Source organism: Somniosus microcephalus, chromosome 16 (assembly GCF_052327205.1).
Source record: "Somniosus microcephalus isolate GS21.2 chromosome 16, FLI_Smic_1.0, whole genome shotgun sequence".
Lineage (NCBI taxonomy): Eukaryota > Metazoa > Chordata > Chondrichthyes > Squaliformes > Somniosidae > Somniosus > Somniosus microcephalus.
In genome coordinates, this window is record NC_141002.1 from 46855546 (window position 1) to 46872430 (window position 16885).

A 16885-nucleotide genomic window follows, 5' to 3' on the forward strand; every position below is an offset into this window, starting at 1 on the left:
CTGCCCTGGCATGTGCCTGCAGCTGCTGTGCCAGTGTCTGCCCAGCACCTCTCATGTGGCGACTGGCGTGCTGCGCTGCGGCGAGTTGCTGCACCCCCCTGTCGTGCGCTGCCACAAGTAGGTCCACCCCCCTGTCGTGCGCTGCCACAAGTAGGTCCACCCCCCTGGCGTGCGCTGCCGCGAATTGTTCCAGGCCCCTGGCCTGTGATTCGGCGAAAGCCACCACACTATGTGCCAGGCTCTCCATGGCACGAGGCATCTGCTCCACCACCTGCATAAACTCCACGTGGCGCCGCTCCGACGCCGCCGACATGTCGTGCAGGAGGCGCACCTCCTGAGCGATGTCCGACTCCGGACTGGAGGGCGGACTCGCCCTCTGGGCAGAAGGCTGGCGTGGCGCCGGACCCTTGCCGCGTTCGGCCACCCTACTGGGACCAGGTTCTCTCCTCCCCTCCACCACCTGCCCCCTCTGGGCAGAAGGGCGGCGTGGTGCCGGACCCTTCCCGCGTGCGTCGACGCCACTGGTACCAGGTTCTGGCCTCCCCTCCACCGCCTCCCCCCGGCTCTCCTGCACGCCAGACGTCTCCCCTCCATTGCCATCTGCTGGCGCGGAGGAGGGTTCCCCGGAGGTGCCGCCTTCCTCCTGGTCCTCCACGTCCTCCTCCTCCGAGGGCCTGGCTCTCTGTGCTTCAGGGAGCACCTCCTCCTCAGCAGCTGAAAGCAGGAAGGCACAAGTGTAGCTTTAGAGTGAGGACAGGCCGACAGCCAGGGAGGCCGCAGTGGTGCATTATGCGCATTTTGCGGTCAGTGGGGAAGGATGTACATCTGATGCGCGAGGGCAAGGAGAGAGGTGCACCCGGTCATGTCCTTACCAGTGGGTTCCAGTACAGGGTCCGCATCGCCGATCGCGACAGGGCCTGTCACCCGGGCACGCAGGAGTCGTGCCACCCTCTCCTCCAGATCAGTCAGCTCCTGGTAGTCGGGACGCCCTCCACCAGTCGCTACCTGGCTCCTGGCATTCCTCGCCAGCTTGGCCTGCAAGAGAAAGGAGGGCCTCTAAGTACAGTGTGGTGCCCTGCTGCTGTGTGTGAGGCCTCCCATGGTTGAATAGCTTGGACAGTGTGCTGCCCTGTTGCTGTGTGGGAGCCCTCCCATGGCTGAATAGCTTGGACAGTGTGATAAGTGCAGAAAGAGCTTTGATTAACATGCAAGTGCCATTGCAGCGGGAGGAGGGCTGGGCATTAGGCCTTTGATGTCCCTTTGGCCCTAATGGGAGGTGCACATGCAAGGATGAGGGGGACAGTGGAAAGGGTACTCACCTTCACCATCCGACTGAGGTCATTGAATTTCTTGCGGCACTGGTCCGCACTCCTGGGAACATCGCAGTTGGATGAGACCCTGCGGGCAATTCTGCTCCAGGCGTTCCTGGACTGGCTCCTGGGAGCCTTCCTGCCACTAGCCGGGCACACAATCTGTCTTTTCTTGTGTACCCCATGGATGAGCACACTCAGCGCATGCTCAGAGAAGCGCTGTGCTCTGTCACGGGCCCTCTCCATTCCTCCAGGCGCTGTTTTGGCACACCACCAGTGCTGAGGCCTAGTTGCAGCGCTACAGCATGCAGGGCGTGGCAGCAGTCAAAGTTGACCCTTCCCCCTTTAAGAGCTGGCCGGCGTCAGGGTGTCTGCTGACACTCAACACATGACCGCACCTGCGCTGCGCCCGGAATCGGCGATATCAAGCCGCATCGCCGGATTAGCGCCTGAACACAGCATTGCAGCGCCAGTTTCAGCGCTCGGCCAGAATCTGGTCCAACTTCACTGAATTTCGGCGAGTTGGCCTGCAGTTTCCGGCGGGCGCTAAATTTACCGAGCGCCCGACTTTAGCGCCCCAAAACTGTGCAAACTGATCCCGTGGATCTGAGGTAGAAGTTCCAGGAGCTTGTTATTATCCTGAGAGTCCTGCTACAATTGTCAACTTCTCAATTGATCCTTATAGTGGACATTTTATAACTTTATATTGATGAGGGGTTCACATTCAGAGCTTAGCTCTTGAAACTGATCATCAGGGGAAACCATCTACAATTTGCAGACCCCTGGGCCTGAAAAGTAGGAAGTTTGAAGAGGGATCGATTGCCCATGGTGGGGCTGGAATTTAGTGTAGGTTTCTACCCTCTGCAAAATATAGACCAAATTCCAGTCAGGGGTGGGGATCGGCAAGTCTTCTATCCAACCTCACGTCAAAAGACTGCTCTGGAAGCAAGTCTGGGGAAGTTCATAGGCTGCTTAGGAATTCTGTCCATTAGCTCTCCCTAGGCTCAATAGTGTGATTCCCAGAGGGGATTGAATATCTTCTACATTCTGGTATGTCATACCTAGAGACTCTTTGAGCCTTCAAGGGCCTTTTACTTCTTCATCAAAGCAGCAGGATGCCGCTCCAATTTTCCAATGAGCAGTCAAGGCAAATGCCTCTGTTGCAGCTGCACAGGCATGGACCAGCTGTTCTAATTATTGAAATGACTCCAACTCAGGCCTTTCAAGAAGTGCATACAGCAACTTTTTGTTCTGTTAATTTTTGTCATGCTATAGATTAAAACTGGCTGCTGTACCAATGTGTGCACGTCCTTCATAGGGTAAGGGAGTGGGGGTACTACATCGCTTGATGTCAGTGCATACCAAGGTTAGAAATATAAGGGCTCATTACCCATCACATAGTCTTCCATTATGTTGAATCCAGTCTGGCTTAACTCTAAGGGTGTGTGAAGGATGTATCATATCAATGAATAAAGAAAAACTTAAAAAGTGTGTAACCTTTTTTATGCAATCCATAGTTACATACTCGTTACCTAGTAGCACTTTCTGCAGTGCATAACTGGCACTCACTAGGTTTCTTCCCTCCTTTATTAACTCTGAGAAATACCACGAAATCATATTTATTACTGATTTTATCTGTTTTATAAAATATTTCTATAAATTTACAGTTACACTATAGCACACAGAATTGGCTATTTTTGATTGATACAGAGAATCCGAAGCAATCTCAAAGAGGACTAAATAGCCTCACGGAATGAGTGAAAAGGAATCATGATCAGATTAGATATTTTTCTTTTACAACTGTTCTAAACTATAATGAAAATAAAACTGTAGGCATGAATCAATCAAGGAGAAAGAACTGCTATAAACACATTCCTCCAGTATTATCCATTTTGGTTTAATATGTTTTGTCCTTGAGGTTTTTTTTTCTCCCATTAACAGCCTATAGCAAAGTAGCACTTGGGCCATTGTGATGAACATCTCAGACCTTTAAAGATCCTGAGAATCAGATCATGCACTGGGATTTAATGCTTCAAAGACTCAAGGAAACGGTGCAGGTCTCCTGAGATTTTACATCTCGTATATCATCAGAAGCATCTAAAAGAAGCAGTGTCATCTTCATTAATGACGAATGGAATTTCTGCAATGTGTTCCTTAACTCTTTGAGTACCAAGTGTTAGCACTTATTTCTTATGGAAGCCTTATTTCTTATGGAAGCCTTTTGACTGGCCATTATAGGAAACAAACCAACTGATATTTAGCTGGGGGAGAAGAACAAAATGGTATTTATCGTGCGATCTTAAAAGCTTTGTTCCTTAATTTAATTAAGTAATTTTCCATGTTCTTTTTTGATAATCAATCCACCTCTCTCAAATTGTTTTTAAGATCACTATTTTATTTTTAAAAGACCATTCAGTTAAACCATTTTTTGGTGAATCTGGATGATATCATGGACCTAGAAATTAGTTTGCGCCAGCAGGGATCCTATGTCTGGCGCCAGCAGCGTTCAAGAAAAAACAATTTGATGAAAAACGTAAGAACATAAGAAATAGGAGCAGGAGTAGGCCATTCAGCCCTTCGAGCCTGCTCCACCATTCAGTAAGATCATGGCTGATATTCTACTTCAACTCCACCTTCGCGCACTATCCCCATATCCCTCAAGTCCCTTAGTATCTAAAAATCTATTGATCTCTGTCTTGAATATACTCAGTGACTGAGCCTCCACAGCCCTCTGGGGTAGAGAATTCCAAAGATTCACCACCCTCTGAGTGAAGAAATTTCTCCTCATCTCAGTCCTAAATGGCCGACCCCTTATTCTGAGACTGTGACCCCTGGTTATAGACTCACCAGCCAGGGGAAACATCCTATCAGCATTTATCCTGTCAAGCCCCTTAAGAATTTAATATGTTTCAATTAGATCAGCTCTCACTCTTCTAAACTCTAGGGAATATAGGCCTAGTCTACTCAATCTCTCCTCATAGGAAAATCCCCTCATCCCAGGAATCAGTTTAGTGAACCTTTGTTGCACTCCCTCTAAGGCAAGTATATCCTTCCTTAGGTAAGGAGACCAAAACTGTACACAGTACTCCAGCTGTGGTCTCACTAAGGCCCTATACAACTGTAGTAAGACTTCCCGGCCTAGAAATTCAGTTGGCGCCGCGCCAGGGCTTTAGCGCCGGAAATTTAGCGCCGGCGCTAAGTCCCCCTGCGCGCGCCAAAAATTCAGTAGCGCCGCGCCCAAACGGCTGCCGGCGCTACAGGAGGGTGTCAGCGCCTCGAAATGGGCGCTGACTGCCGCATTGCGGCGCAATTCCGGCGCTGCGGCACCCGATGCGGTGCGGCAGGCTGGGGAAGTGCAGGCCTCCTCCTTCAGTTAAGGAGGAGCTGCCTGCACCCGCCCGCTGGCCGTTGAAATCTTGAAAAAAATGAGCCCGGCACCTCGGAGAAGTGCCGGGCTCGCAGGCCAGACGCATCTGTTCCGCGGGGGGGGGGGGTGGAGGAGTCCGGGGAGGGAGGTGCGGGCAGGCGGCCGGCCGCCGCGCGACCTTAATGCGCCGGCGCTAACTCGCGTAGGACTCTGCTGAAACATCGTTAGTTGCGGCTGCCACGGGCGAGGCGGCCGCAACTCAATTTCGGCGTTGGGGCCCGTCACCACGGCAACCGGGACGCTGCGCACACCGATGACGTCATCGGTGCCGGCGCAGCGCAACCGGTCTAACGCCGATGGCAGGGCCCCACTGAATTTACAAACTGGCCATAACTCCGGCGCTAGGCCCTCTAGCGCCTCAAATGGGGCGCTAACCCTACTGAATTTTCAGCCCCCCTACTCTAATACTCTAATCCCTATGTAATAAAGACTAACATACCATTTGCTTTCCTAATTGCTTGCTGTCCCTGCATGTTTACTTTCTTTGATTCGTGTATAAGAACACCCAGATCCCTCTGAATACCAACATTTCCCAGCATCTCACCATTTAAAAATATTCTGCCGGCCTACCAAGGCAGTAACCTCATACTTCTCCACATTATATTCCATCTGCCATGTACTTGCCCACTCACTTAACCTGTCTTTCTCCCTTTGCAGCTTGCAGCCTCTTTGCATCCTCCTCACAGCTTACTTTCCCACCTAACTTTGTATCATCAGCAAACTTGGATTCATTACACTCGGTCCCCTCATCTAAGTAATTAATATAGATTGTAAATAGCTGAAGCCTAATGGATCCTTGCGGTACCCCACTAGTTCCAGCATGTCAACCTGAAAAGGAAGCCTCAAACAGACGTTAGGCCCGCTTATTTCCATGTGCAAAGGGCCTAATGCCCATTTCAGGCGTGGGCCTGAATGCCTCTTTTGATGCCTATACCAATATGGCGGGCGACGCTCTTCCTGCTTAAAATATGCAAGTGCACGCCGCCTGCCATATTGGACGTACAGCTCCCATTAGAAACCATGACCTATAAATTAGTTGATGTCATGCCCATTTTACAGGTGTAATGTACACCACCTGCCATATTGCATAGTTGTCCAAGGTGCGCACTTGAAACAGGCATTAGGCTTTTTGCATAAGCAAATAGGGGGCTAGCGCCTGTTTCAGGCCACCTTTGCAAAATTTGTTAGTGACTGACCACAGTGTGTCCCGTGCATGCTGCAGTCAATGTTCTTAGATGCTTGGCACCCAAACCAGCGATCTTTAAAGGGACCGTGGGAGGATGCCTTCCAAAAGGCAAGTTGTAACTTTTTTACTTACGCTATTGCTGGGTTGGGAGGAGCACTCCTGGCTCCTCCCAGCTCAATGTTAAATTTGCGGTCCGCTGCCGGCCACCACTTGGCCCCTCTTTATTGCCTTCTCTGCAGCTCGCCAATAATAAACAATTGAAGCAGGTGGATCAATTTCTGAGATCCTGTTACCGCCCTCATTAAGAGCGCACTGGAATCGCATTCCAATTCAGGAATGACCCAATTTCTTGATCCATTTTCTTTCACTTCTTGGGCAAGAATTAAAATCCAGCCCAGACTGATAAGATACATTTCTCTTCCTCCTCCCATGATTACTGTTAGGCATGCTAAGTGAAATGTGTTTTGACTTTCTAAAACTGTTTGTAATTTGTAATTAATTAGTTCTAAATTGCAAGCATCCCTCCATAAAACAAATGAGGCATGTTAGAAATGGAAATGACACACTGATATATTAGAGTGTGCTGTTCTGAGAATGGAGGTTAAGGCACCTTGGGGTGGGTTTGTGGGTGTCCTCTGTTAAGGCCTCTGTCAAACTTTTGTTTACATCACAAAGAATATACAAACACATAGGAATGCCGATTTCTTTTTCTCAGCAGTACCATGGTACCTGCTATTCACAAAGGTTAGCAACACTCATGAAACCAATTACAGCTGACCAATTCAGCACCTTAATAAAGGGGAAATAAATTACTTTAACAATATATTTTTAAAAACTTGTTACTAATCCAAATGTGCAGGTCAGAAAATTCAGAGCAGTAGCTGAGAAAATGACAACCAAGACTTCTCACCCTCTGTGAAGCACCTCCCCATGTTGGTATGGCTATGATTAGCAACTCAACATTATTTCAAACTATTGGACTATTCTGTGTCCCCTTGTAGAGAAAAATTAATTCCTCAGTACCTCCTGGAAAATACATGAAAAACAGAAGTTCATTATAAAATACAGTATCCCAATATTTAAAAACAACACCATTCCTCATTTTGTATATAATGGTCCATAATTTCCGATAGGAGGCTTCCTGCGTGCAGATGCCTCCTATCAGAAAAAAATCTACGAACTTACCTGAGGGCTGCCGAGGTCCGGACACTTCCGTACCTGGGCCTCTCCAACTTGAAATGTGCAGGGCCCATGTATCCCAGAGGCGCATGCAGTTCGCAAGCGTCCCTGGGATCACGTGGGCCAGGCCAGCCAATAGGAGAAGGGAATCTCCCTTCATACTTTTGACAGATAGGCCTATCAAATATATGAATGGAGATCATCCCAAAAAGACACTAAAACATTAAATAATTTTTCTTTAAATGAGTTAAAATTACATTGACCCAGAAATTCAGGTCGGGGGCTTCCCGCAGGTGCAAGCCCCCGACCTGCACTTACCTTGCGCGCCGGCCGTTGAGCCGTGGAATTCCGATCCTGGGCCTGCTCCAACTGCCGGCGCGCAGTGCTTGCGTATCCCAGGGGCGCAGTTAGTTCGATGCGTCCCCTGGGATCACATGGGCCATGGAGAGCCAATGGTAGCAGGGAATGCTTCATTCATAAGTTTGACAGGAAGACCGGTCAAACCTATAAATACTATAAGCCCCAAAACATCACTAAATCTTCAAATACATTTTTTTTAAAACCACATTTTTTAATTAAACTATAAATTACATGAAATAACTATTTTAAACAATAATTTAAATTTTTGAAAAAAATAATTTTATTTTCTAACGGGGCTAAAAATAAACTTACCTTGCTTTAAAGTATTTAAAAATAATAAACCTGTGGAAAAAATGTTTTAATTTTAATTAATTCACCACTTACCTTGTAAAAAGCAGGCCTTGCGACTGCTTTTTACATGTCTAACTTCTGGAGACTTACCTTCCCGGGAAAACCTGCAAAAAAAATGTAAGTTCGATGCGCACACGCTGCCTCTCCTGCGCACATGTTCCACCTCTTAACCCCTTCGTTCAGGGGAAAGGAAGTGCCGGTTTCCCGTGCATGCGCAGTGCATGCACGAAACCGGCACTTCCATTGGGCTTACGGGTGAGTACCCCATGCGTACTCACCCGTGGAGACCCGAATTTCTGGGCCATTATATTAAATATTTTAAACAAAAATGTAATTTTTTGAAAAAAAATAATTAAAGTTTTTACGGGGCTAAAAATAAACTTACCTTTTTTAAAAGTATTTTAAAATTATAAATGAGTGAAAAAAATTTTTTTTTTTTTTTTTTTACTTTTCAACTCTTATGCTGGCAAAAGCAGGCCTTATGCCTGTTTATACGCTTTTACCAGGCGTAAGATTTCTAAGGGTTTTCAGCAGGCGGAGGTTCTGCAGAAAGCGGAACTCTCCCCCCGCAGAGGCCCTTCTCTAGGGCAGGCGTCCGATCTGTCAAGAGCAATCCTGACAGATCGGAAATGCGCTTTGCATGCCTGAAAACGGCATTTCCGATGTCCCTATGGGTGTGTACACAGCGCGTACTCACCTGTAGGCATCGGAAAATACAGGCCATTATATAATGTTAGTTTAATCACAAATATAAAGAAAATAATTGTAAAGCCTAGAAATTACTATTAGTAATATCAATAATTGAATGCCTAATACTTTCGGCTGACATCCTTCTGTCCACTACATTAGCAGTTAACCCATATTTCGTTTAACCCAATTAAAATAAATGGGTCACCACCTGTGTTAAGATAGCTAACAGAAGAACGTTACACAAATAGACAGTCTGGATGCAGTGAGGATGTTTCCCCTGGCTGGGGGGTCTAGAACGAGGGGTCACAGTCTCAGGATACGGAGTAGGATATTTAGGACTGAGATGAGGAGAAATTTCTTCACTCAGAGGGTGGTGATCCTGTGGAATTCTCTACCACAGAAGGCTGTGGATGCCAAGTCACTGAATATATTTAAGAAGGAGATAGGTAGATTTCTAGACGCTAAAGGCGTCAAGGGGTATGGGGAGAGAGCGGGAATATGGTATTGAGATAGAGGATCAGCCATGGTCATATTGAATGGCAGAGCAGGCTCGAAGGGCCAAATGGCCTACTTCTGCTCCTATTTTTCTATGTTTCTATTTTTCTAAATGCATTAAACGTTCTTCGGCTGATATCGCAAACGGTAATTTCTAGGTTTAAATAGTACTGTGAAATATTTTTGAACCATACCTATTATCTTGATTTTTTTTATTGTTCTGCAAACTCAAAACAGGACTTTTTTCTGCATATATTGCACATTATTAGTCATAGAATGAAAGTAAGTTTTAGCCCAATAGATTTTACATTCACAGTGGCATTCCATAGCTGTGTGTACTTTTCTTCTTGTCTCTTTTAAAATGTGTTTTACATGGTTTCCACATAATACGCCTTCAATTACTTTTGAAGGTGTAAGGTTGAATTTTGTAAGTGTTGCCTAATTTACTAATACACCAGAAAAACTTCCATGTGAGCAAGTCATTAGGTACTTTGTGGGAAAAAAGAAACAAATCACGTTTTTAAGAGAACTGCATGTATCAAAGAAAGAAGTGATCTGGTATACGGTTGCAAAGCAGCGCAAGCAGAATTCTGGTTGCAAGTCTTCTATCTATCCTGTTGACTGTCAAATTGCACTTTAGGCTTTTAACTGGTCTAAAGGAATGAGAGAAAAAAGTAAACTCAAAGAAAAGATGATGGTCTAATTATTTATATAAACAAAATGCAAAAGAAATTGCAATAATCTAGACTTAAATTTCTTATCAAAGATAAACCATGAATATGTATATCTATTCTTCTGTAAAACAAACAAGTTACATAAAAGTGAGTACTCCATTAGTTTACTAATTGCAACTAAATTTGCCCACTTTAGCCATCAATATATCCATTGATTTCCAATGGTAAAATAAGATGAGATCGCAGAAAAATACGGTTTAACAGATTTTTTAATGTTTTATTTTTTTTCTTGATGTTTAATTCAGTATAAACAAGTTAATATATTTGTAATGATGGGAATTACCAACTTATGTTGTTCAGTGCATTTTGTTCAAATTGTTAAAAAAGAATAATTTAAGGCTGAGGCAGGTACTAAAGAAAAATTGAAGTGTTTTTCAACTTTTTGTATAAAGATTTCTGGTGAAAGATTGCTCCATAAAATATAACGGTATGTGTAAATATTTCCCCCAGCCCTTTTATAGTACATTGCATATTTTTTAACTATATGGTTTATGAGCTAATAAATCTGAAAGTGGAACTTGAGTAACTTCTTCACACTGAAAAGTTGGGAACTTATGTAGTAGATTGCCACTCAACTGAAACATTGAAAGCAAAAAATAAAAATCAGATTTGTGATTCAATAGGGAGTAGACTATGGGCTGAGAGGAAGAAAATATTCTTAGAGGACCCGCATGATAAATTATATGGTCAGAGAGGCCTATGGCTCCAGCATACTAATATTATTAGTTGTCTACATGACAATAATCATTGTACTTTGAAAAGTTATTCATTGTGTGAAACACATTTGAACTGTTTCTACAAGATAAGGCACTATATAAATAGTATGTTAAGCATAAGTAGAGGACTGTTACGCATAATGGTAGGAGCATATCTGTTAAACTAAAGGCTATGATTTGCATGGCGTTATATTATTTTGTTAATCTGTATCTGAGATGTGCATGTCTTTAAATTCCAGTGCATGTCTAAAAGCACAATATCAATGGTCCATGAGTCTTTAATCCCATCATTCCTTAAGCTTTTGATCTGCTAACTTTTTCTCTCTGTTAACCTTCCTTCATCTTTTCAGATGCAGGATGCCATGGGCTATGAGTTACCTTGGGTCTATTTTGTGAGTCTGGTCATCTTTGGATCCTTTTTCGTCCTGAATCTGGTTCTTGGTGTTTTAAGCGGGTAAGCTGTAAATTTGGTATCTTCACTCCCCCCACCCCTCCCTTCCCATTACCTATTTTCTTCCCTACACCCTACCCAGGCAAGGTGCCATGCCAAGTTTCTCCTTGTCATCAGCAAGTAGAAATAAATGAGACCTATATAATTTTAGGCTTTGGCTGAGATGGAAGTTGTAGCTTCCAGATGGAAGTTGTCAGGATGGTTCATGTGCTGGTGATATGGTTACAATCCCCATACGGCCTTGCTGTGCTCAGATGCTGAGCAAAACCCACTAATTATCATTCCATTTTCCAGGTAAATGATGCCATAGGGAATTAGTGGCCATGGATCTATTTTGTTAACTCTTATCATCATAGGTTCATTTTTTGTGCTTAACTTGGTACTCGGTGTGCTCAGCGGGTAAGCAGCATTGCAAAACTGTTTTTTCTTTTTATGTTTATTTCTATTTTGTTGTGATCCCTGTATTGCCTGTTCTTCTGATCATAAAATCATGTACTGTTGTTAATGACAAGTGAGATTCTCAGTCACATTACTGAAAACAAGAAGTGATTATAGAAGTTAAAACATCTTTTTCTATATTTTTCTCCCTACATTATCCTTTTAGAGTTAATGAAGAAGTGTTTCCTAATTAATTACCCTATAATCATAAATGTTACAAAGACAGGTGACACTAGCATCCCCTGCTCCATTGTTATGGTGATTGGGGCTGATCATTCTGGACAGCCCACTCTGTTCATTATGATATTGAAGCAGAACGCTGATGTGACATCATGATGATATTTCTACACCTGATCTCAAGTTGTGTCAAATCAGCACTTTTAAAGCATAAACCATGGTGACAAGGCATAACAGTGAGTATCCCCTGGTATCAGTTTTGGGAAAATTGCACTCTTCAGTACATATTATGATATACTGTAGATGAATGACTTGGACTTGAGGATACAGGGCACAATTTTGAAATTTGCAGATGACACGAAACTTGGAACTGTAGTAAAAAGTGAGGAAGATAGTAATAGACTTCAAGAGGACGCAGGCAGGCTGAAGGAATCAGCGGACACATAGCAGATGAAATTCAACACAGAAAAGTGCGTGGCGAAACACTTTGTTAGGAAGAATGAGGAGAGACAATACAAGCTAAATGGTACAATTTTAAATGGGGTGCAAGAACAGAGAGACCTGGGGGTGTTTTGACAGGCAGGACAGGTTAACAAAGCAGTTAATAAAGCATATAGGATCCTGGGCTTTATAAATAGAGGCAGAGAGTACAAAAGCCAGGAAGTTATGCTAAACCTATATAAAACACTAGTTCAGCCCCAACTGGAGTATTGTGTCCAATTCTGAGCACCACACTTTAGGAAGATAGAGCAAATAAAGAGAAATTGTTTCCAATGGCTGAAGGGTCGATAACCAGAGGGCACAGATTTAAGGTGATTGGCAAAAGAACCAGAGGCGACATGAGGAAAAACTTTTTATGTAACGAGTGGTTAGAATTTGTAATGGACTGCCTGATAGGGTGATGGAGACAGATTCAGTAGCTTTCAAAGGGGAATTGGATAAATATTTGAAGGAGAAAAAATTGCAGGAATATGGGGAAAGAGCGAGGGAGTGGACTAACTGCGTTGCTCTTCAAAAGAGCTGGCGCACACTCGATGGGCTGAATTACCTCCTTCTGTGCTGTACTATTCTATGATTCTATATAAATAATCTGGATTTGGGTATGGGGGTCCAACTTCAAAATTTGCAAATGATACACAAATAGGAAATGTATTAACTGTGAAGAGGACTAAGCAACTTCAGGAAGTCAGACAGGTTAGTAGATTGAGCAGATACATGCCAGATGAAATTTAATGCAGGAAAATGTGAGGTAATACATTTTGGGAGGAAGAATAAAAGTAAATAAATGCTAAATGGTAACATTTTAGAGGAGCAGAGAAACTAAGGCCGTGATTTCCTCTACCTCGGCAGCTCCGGTGCGGCTGGGGTCGGTGGCGGGTCCCGACCTCACTGCTGGCTCCAGCCTGCTGTCCAAAGTGTTTTTACATTGATTGGGCTTGTTAAGCCCGCCCAGCATGCTTGCCGGCCAATTGAAGGAAGCGGTTCTGATGACGTCACTTGACGCGTCATCAGCCGGTTTCCTTAAAGGGACCACGCACAAATTTATTTTGACAGTTGTGCTGTCAGTGTTCTACAGCATTGAGGTGCTGCAAACACTGACAAGCACTGCACAGAGGTACACGGCTGCACCCAGGCTCTCCCATGACACTCTCCATATGCTTATGGAGGGAGTCACAGCATGCAGGGATGTTCTCTTCCCTTCCAGGGGGCGGAAGAGACCTCCCAGGAGATCAATGTAGCCTGGTTGCACATTACACATTGCACAGGAGGACACAAGCAGGGATGTCATCAGGAGAACCAGGCTGCAGTGGCACAAACCTTTCAATGATCTCAGTAGATCACGAAATGTTACTGCAAAGCCACGCTCAACCTCATCCTGCTGTGCCACTCATCGCATTGCCATCACTCTGCCTTCCCTACCCTGCTCCTGCGCATCCTTACACCAACTTACCTTACACCTCCACCCATCCCTCTCTATCTACATTATCACTTCCCTATCTCACTAGCCACCCCTCACACTCATCCTAGTCCAATCATACCAACTAACAACACACAAGAGTAGGCACTTGGGTGTTTTAGCCAATGTTCATGTGAAGTTTCTGCTAATGTGCTGTCAAACATTGAAATCTTTATTTTCAACACTTTACGTTCTTGGACAGATTTGTGTGCACATTTGGAAGTGGCTTAGTGAGTTGCAGTGAATGGTGAGACATAACGGTATCCCCCGCAATGCTGATGAGTGTGAATGGAATGGCTTGGTCATTGTTGGGATGCTTTATGGTGATGGTGTGGGGTGGTACCAACCTGGCGCATCATGTGGCAGCCAGGGTGTACAGGGTCAAGTGAAGTAAATCTGGCTAGGATGAGGGCATCCCTGGCATCCTGGGCCGCAATGCGCTGATGCCCTGTGTCCTGTGCAACATCAGTTGATTGTGGAGAAGGTTGGTGCTGTTAGTGTTGGGGCTGATCATGGTGGGATTCTGAGGACCGCGGTGAGATAGTTTCAAGGGCACCGATGCTGATGTAATAGATGGCAGGTGAAGTTGAGATGACAGAAGCGATCTGTCATTGCTGAGAGAGGTTGTTCCAATGAGGTGACACTGGATACAGAGTTTACTCCAAACACTTGTAACCTGCATAAAGCTCAATCTGCATTAAGCAACAGCTTCTGAGCTTGGAAAGTGAACAGCTGTGAGATGGGAGCTTTTATACCACATTTGCAGCTGTCAAGTAAAGAGATCATTTCATGGTGACACAACTCCTGACCTCCTTACCTGAAGTGATCCCCGAGCAGCATGGAACCCATGGACGACCTCATAAAATGTTAAGATGAGCTCAAAATTCTCTTTAACAGGCTGTTAACAAGCTCTTAATCACCTAACTTACCTCCCCCGCTGCTTGGTGTCGGGTCTGTTCAGCGCTGACAGACCCAACATCTGGGAAACTAGCATGGTGGCGGGTTGACAGCGGGTTCCTTACCCACTATCAAAAAACATTTTTTCGCCACCAAACGCGCCCACTGACCCCCCGAAAAATTCCCCCCTTAGAGGTTCAAACACACAGTTCATTAAAAGTGGGAGGACAAGTTGATAAAACTGTGGGTGGGGGGGGGAAGCATTTGTGATCTTAAGGTTTATAATAGAATACAAAAGCAAAGAGGTAATGCTAAACTTATAAAAATCATTGGTTCTGCCACAGTTAGAATATTGAGCACCTTTCTTTACGAAAGATGTCAACACTATGGAGAGGGCAGACATTCACTAAGATGATACCAAGGATGAGAGGCTTTAGTTTTGAGGAAAGACCAGAGAAATGGTGGGCCTAGTTACTGGAATAGAGAAGGTTAAGAGGAGATCAAATTGAGTTGTTCAACATTATAAAGGATTTTCATACTGTTAATAGAGAAGTATTTCTACTAATTAGTGAGATGGTAACTAGAGGGTGTTTAAGACCATCACCAAGGAAGAAATGAGACAGAAGTTAGGAGAATATCTTTTGTGCAATATGTTGCTAGGACATGGAGTGCCTTGCCAGAAACAGTGATGCAAGCAGAATCCATAATTGCTTTTAAAAGAGAAGTGGATAACTATTTGAAAAAGCAAAATTTAAACGGGTATGGGAATAGAACCAAGTGGTTAGCTGTTTCAGAGAACCAGCACAGGCACAATGGGCTGAATGGCCACCTTCTGTGCAGTAAAATTCTATGGGGCTGAAAATCCGCAACCCTTTCAGGGCACTCCCGCCATAACTCCAGCATGAGTACACCAGAAGAGCTGTGAATTGGGCTGCAATCTGGCATAACTGGGTCCAGGCCTTCCCCAGGAATTTTCTCTATTGCCTGTGACAGAGCTTCCACCCACCCCAAACAGGCTTATGGACAAAGGTAGTAATGGGACCAGGATGGGAACCTCCTTTATCAGGAGTTCCTACTTTCCTGGTCCTCAGAGGGGCTCAGCATATCATTGACGGTGAGATCAGGCATATAAGCCAGCCAAAGGACAGAAGTAGACCCTACCTGGGATTGTGACCTGGATCCCTGCAGGAAAAAAACACTTCTTTAAAATTATCAAACATGGAACCAGTACCATCCCACCCCACTCCAGATCCATTGAAAGTAATCTCAATTTCCTCAAGTTTTGTACGTACCAGTTTTTGTCATGTTCAGCCGGAGTCCCAAAATAACATCCATGTGATTAGAGACAACATTCACATCATTTAGCACTTGAGACATTTTCTTTTGAAAGTAATCCAGAAGAAATTTCTGAATGGTAATAATTTGAAATATTACTGTTCAAATAGCATCATAAAAGTTGACTATAACTCAGTTGGGGTTCCTTTACTTTGAATTATACAGTCAGCCTTGTTTATGCAGGTGTAGCTGATAAGCCACTTAATGTAGAATTTATCCAGATCATTTTTGTACTTGGGCTTTAATGGCTGTGTAGAGCTACGAATAAGGTCAATAAATTCCATATTCAATAGCTTGCCATCATGTATTATATTTATACCATTTGTCGCATAAAATATTTTTAAAACTCTAAGGCCTAGAAATTCGGTTGGTAGCGCCAGCGATTAGCGCCAAAAGAGCCCGAGAATTGGGGCGTTACCCAATTTTCGGGCGGGCGCAGTGAATATAGCGCCACCTCCCATATTGAGTATCCTTTTAGCGCCGGCGCTAACTCTTTGCGCTCGCCCACGGGCGCAGGCAGATCATGACGTCATTTCAGTGTGCAATGCCTTTTTGGCGCCCCAGACCGGATATTCGGTGGCGCCCACAACCTTTCCGCCTGGCGCTATTAGTGACAGTTGGATGGAGCGTTCCCAGGCCCTTCTTGGACTCGGGGGGCGCTATTTAAAGGGGACAGCACTAGTATAAAAGCTGCAGCCATTTGGGCTGGCCATTCTGATCATTGCTGGAGAGAGTTGCTGACCTTCTGTTGGACAGTAATTTTCTCATTGAGCCTTCGGAGGCACTGGCACTGGCAGCTTGAGGGCCTGGCTCCCGAGCTGGTGATGCAGCATCTGAAAGCAGGGAAGTGGAAGAGTGGCTTTAGCAAAAGGACAGCTTGGCAGCAAGGGATGCCAGATTGCGGCAAGGCTATGACATGGGTCCACAGTGAGAAAGCATGCTGGCGGGGGGAACAAGTGGAAGGAGACGGTTGTAAAAGGTGAGAACCTTACCATCGCTGTCGACAATGCGGTCGGCAGCTGCAGTGGTTACAGGACCACTCAGACATCCTCCAAGAATCTGGTGGACTCTCTCCTCGAGATCCGTGAGAGTGACCACTTGTGGAGGTCCTCCACCGGTGCGAAGCTGGTCTTTGCCAATCCTCGCCACCTTGGACTGTAGGGGAAAGGAGGGGAAGTTATG

General features: G+C 44.9%; 1 protein-coding gene across 1 annotated transcript in view; it reads left to right on the forward strand.

Moving 5' to 3' along the window:
• The window catches only part of LOC147106123 (voltage-dependent L-type calcium channel subunit alpha-1C-like), a 531473-nt gene that overhangs the window by 149299 nt on the left and 365289 nt on the right, over nucleotides 1-16885 (forward strand). The window contains exon 5 of the mRNA XM_086008919.1: nucleotides 10799-10902. Within this exon, the coding sequence (XP_085865045.1) occupies nucleotides 10799-10902 (104 nt within the window). The remainder of the gene's footprint in view (nucleotides 1-10798; nucleotides 10903-16885) is intronic.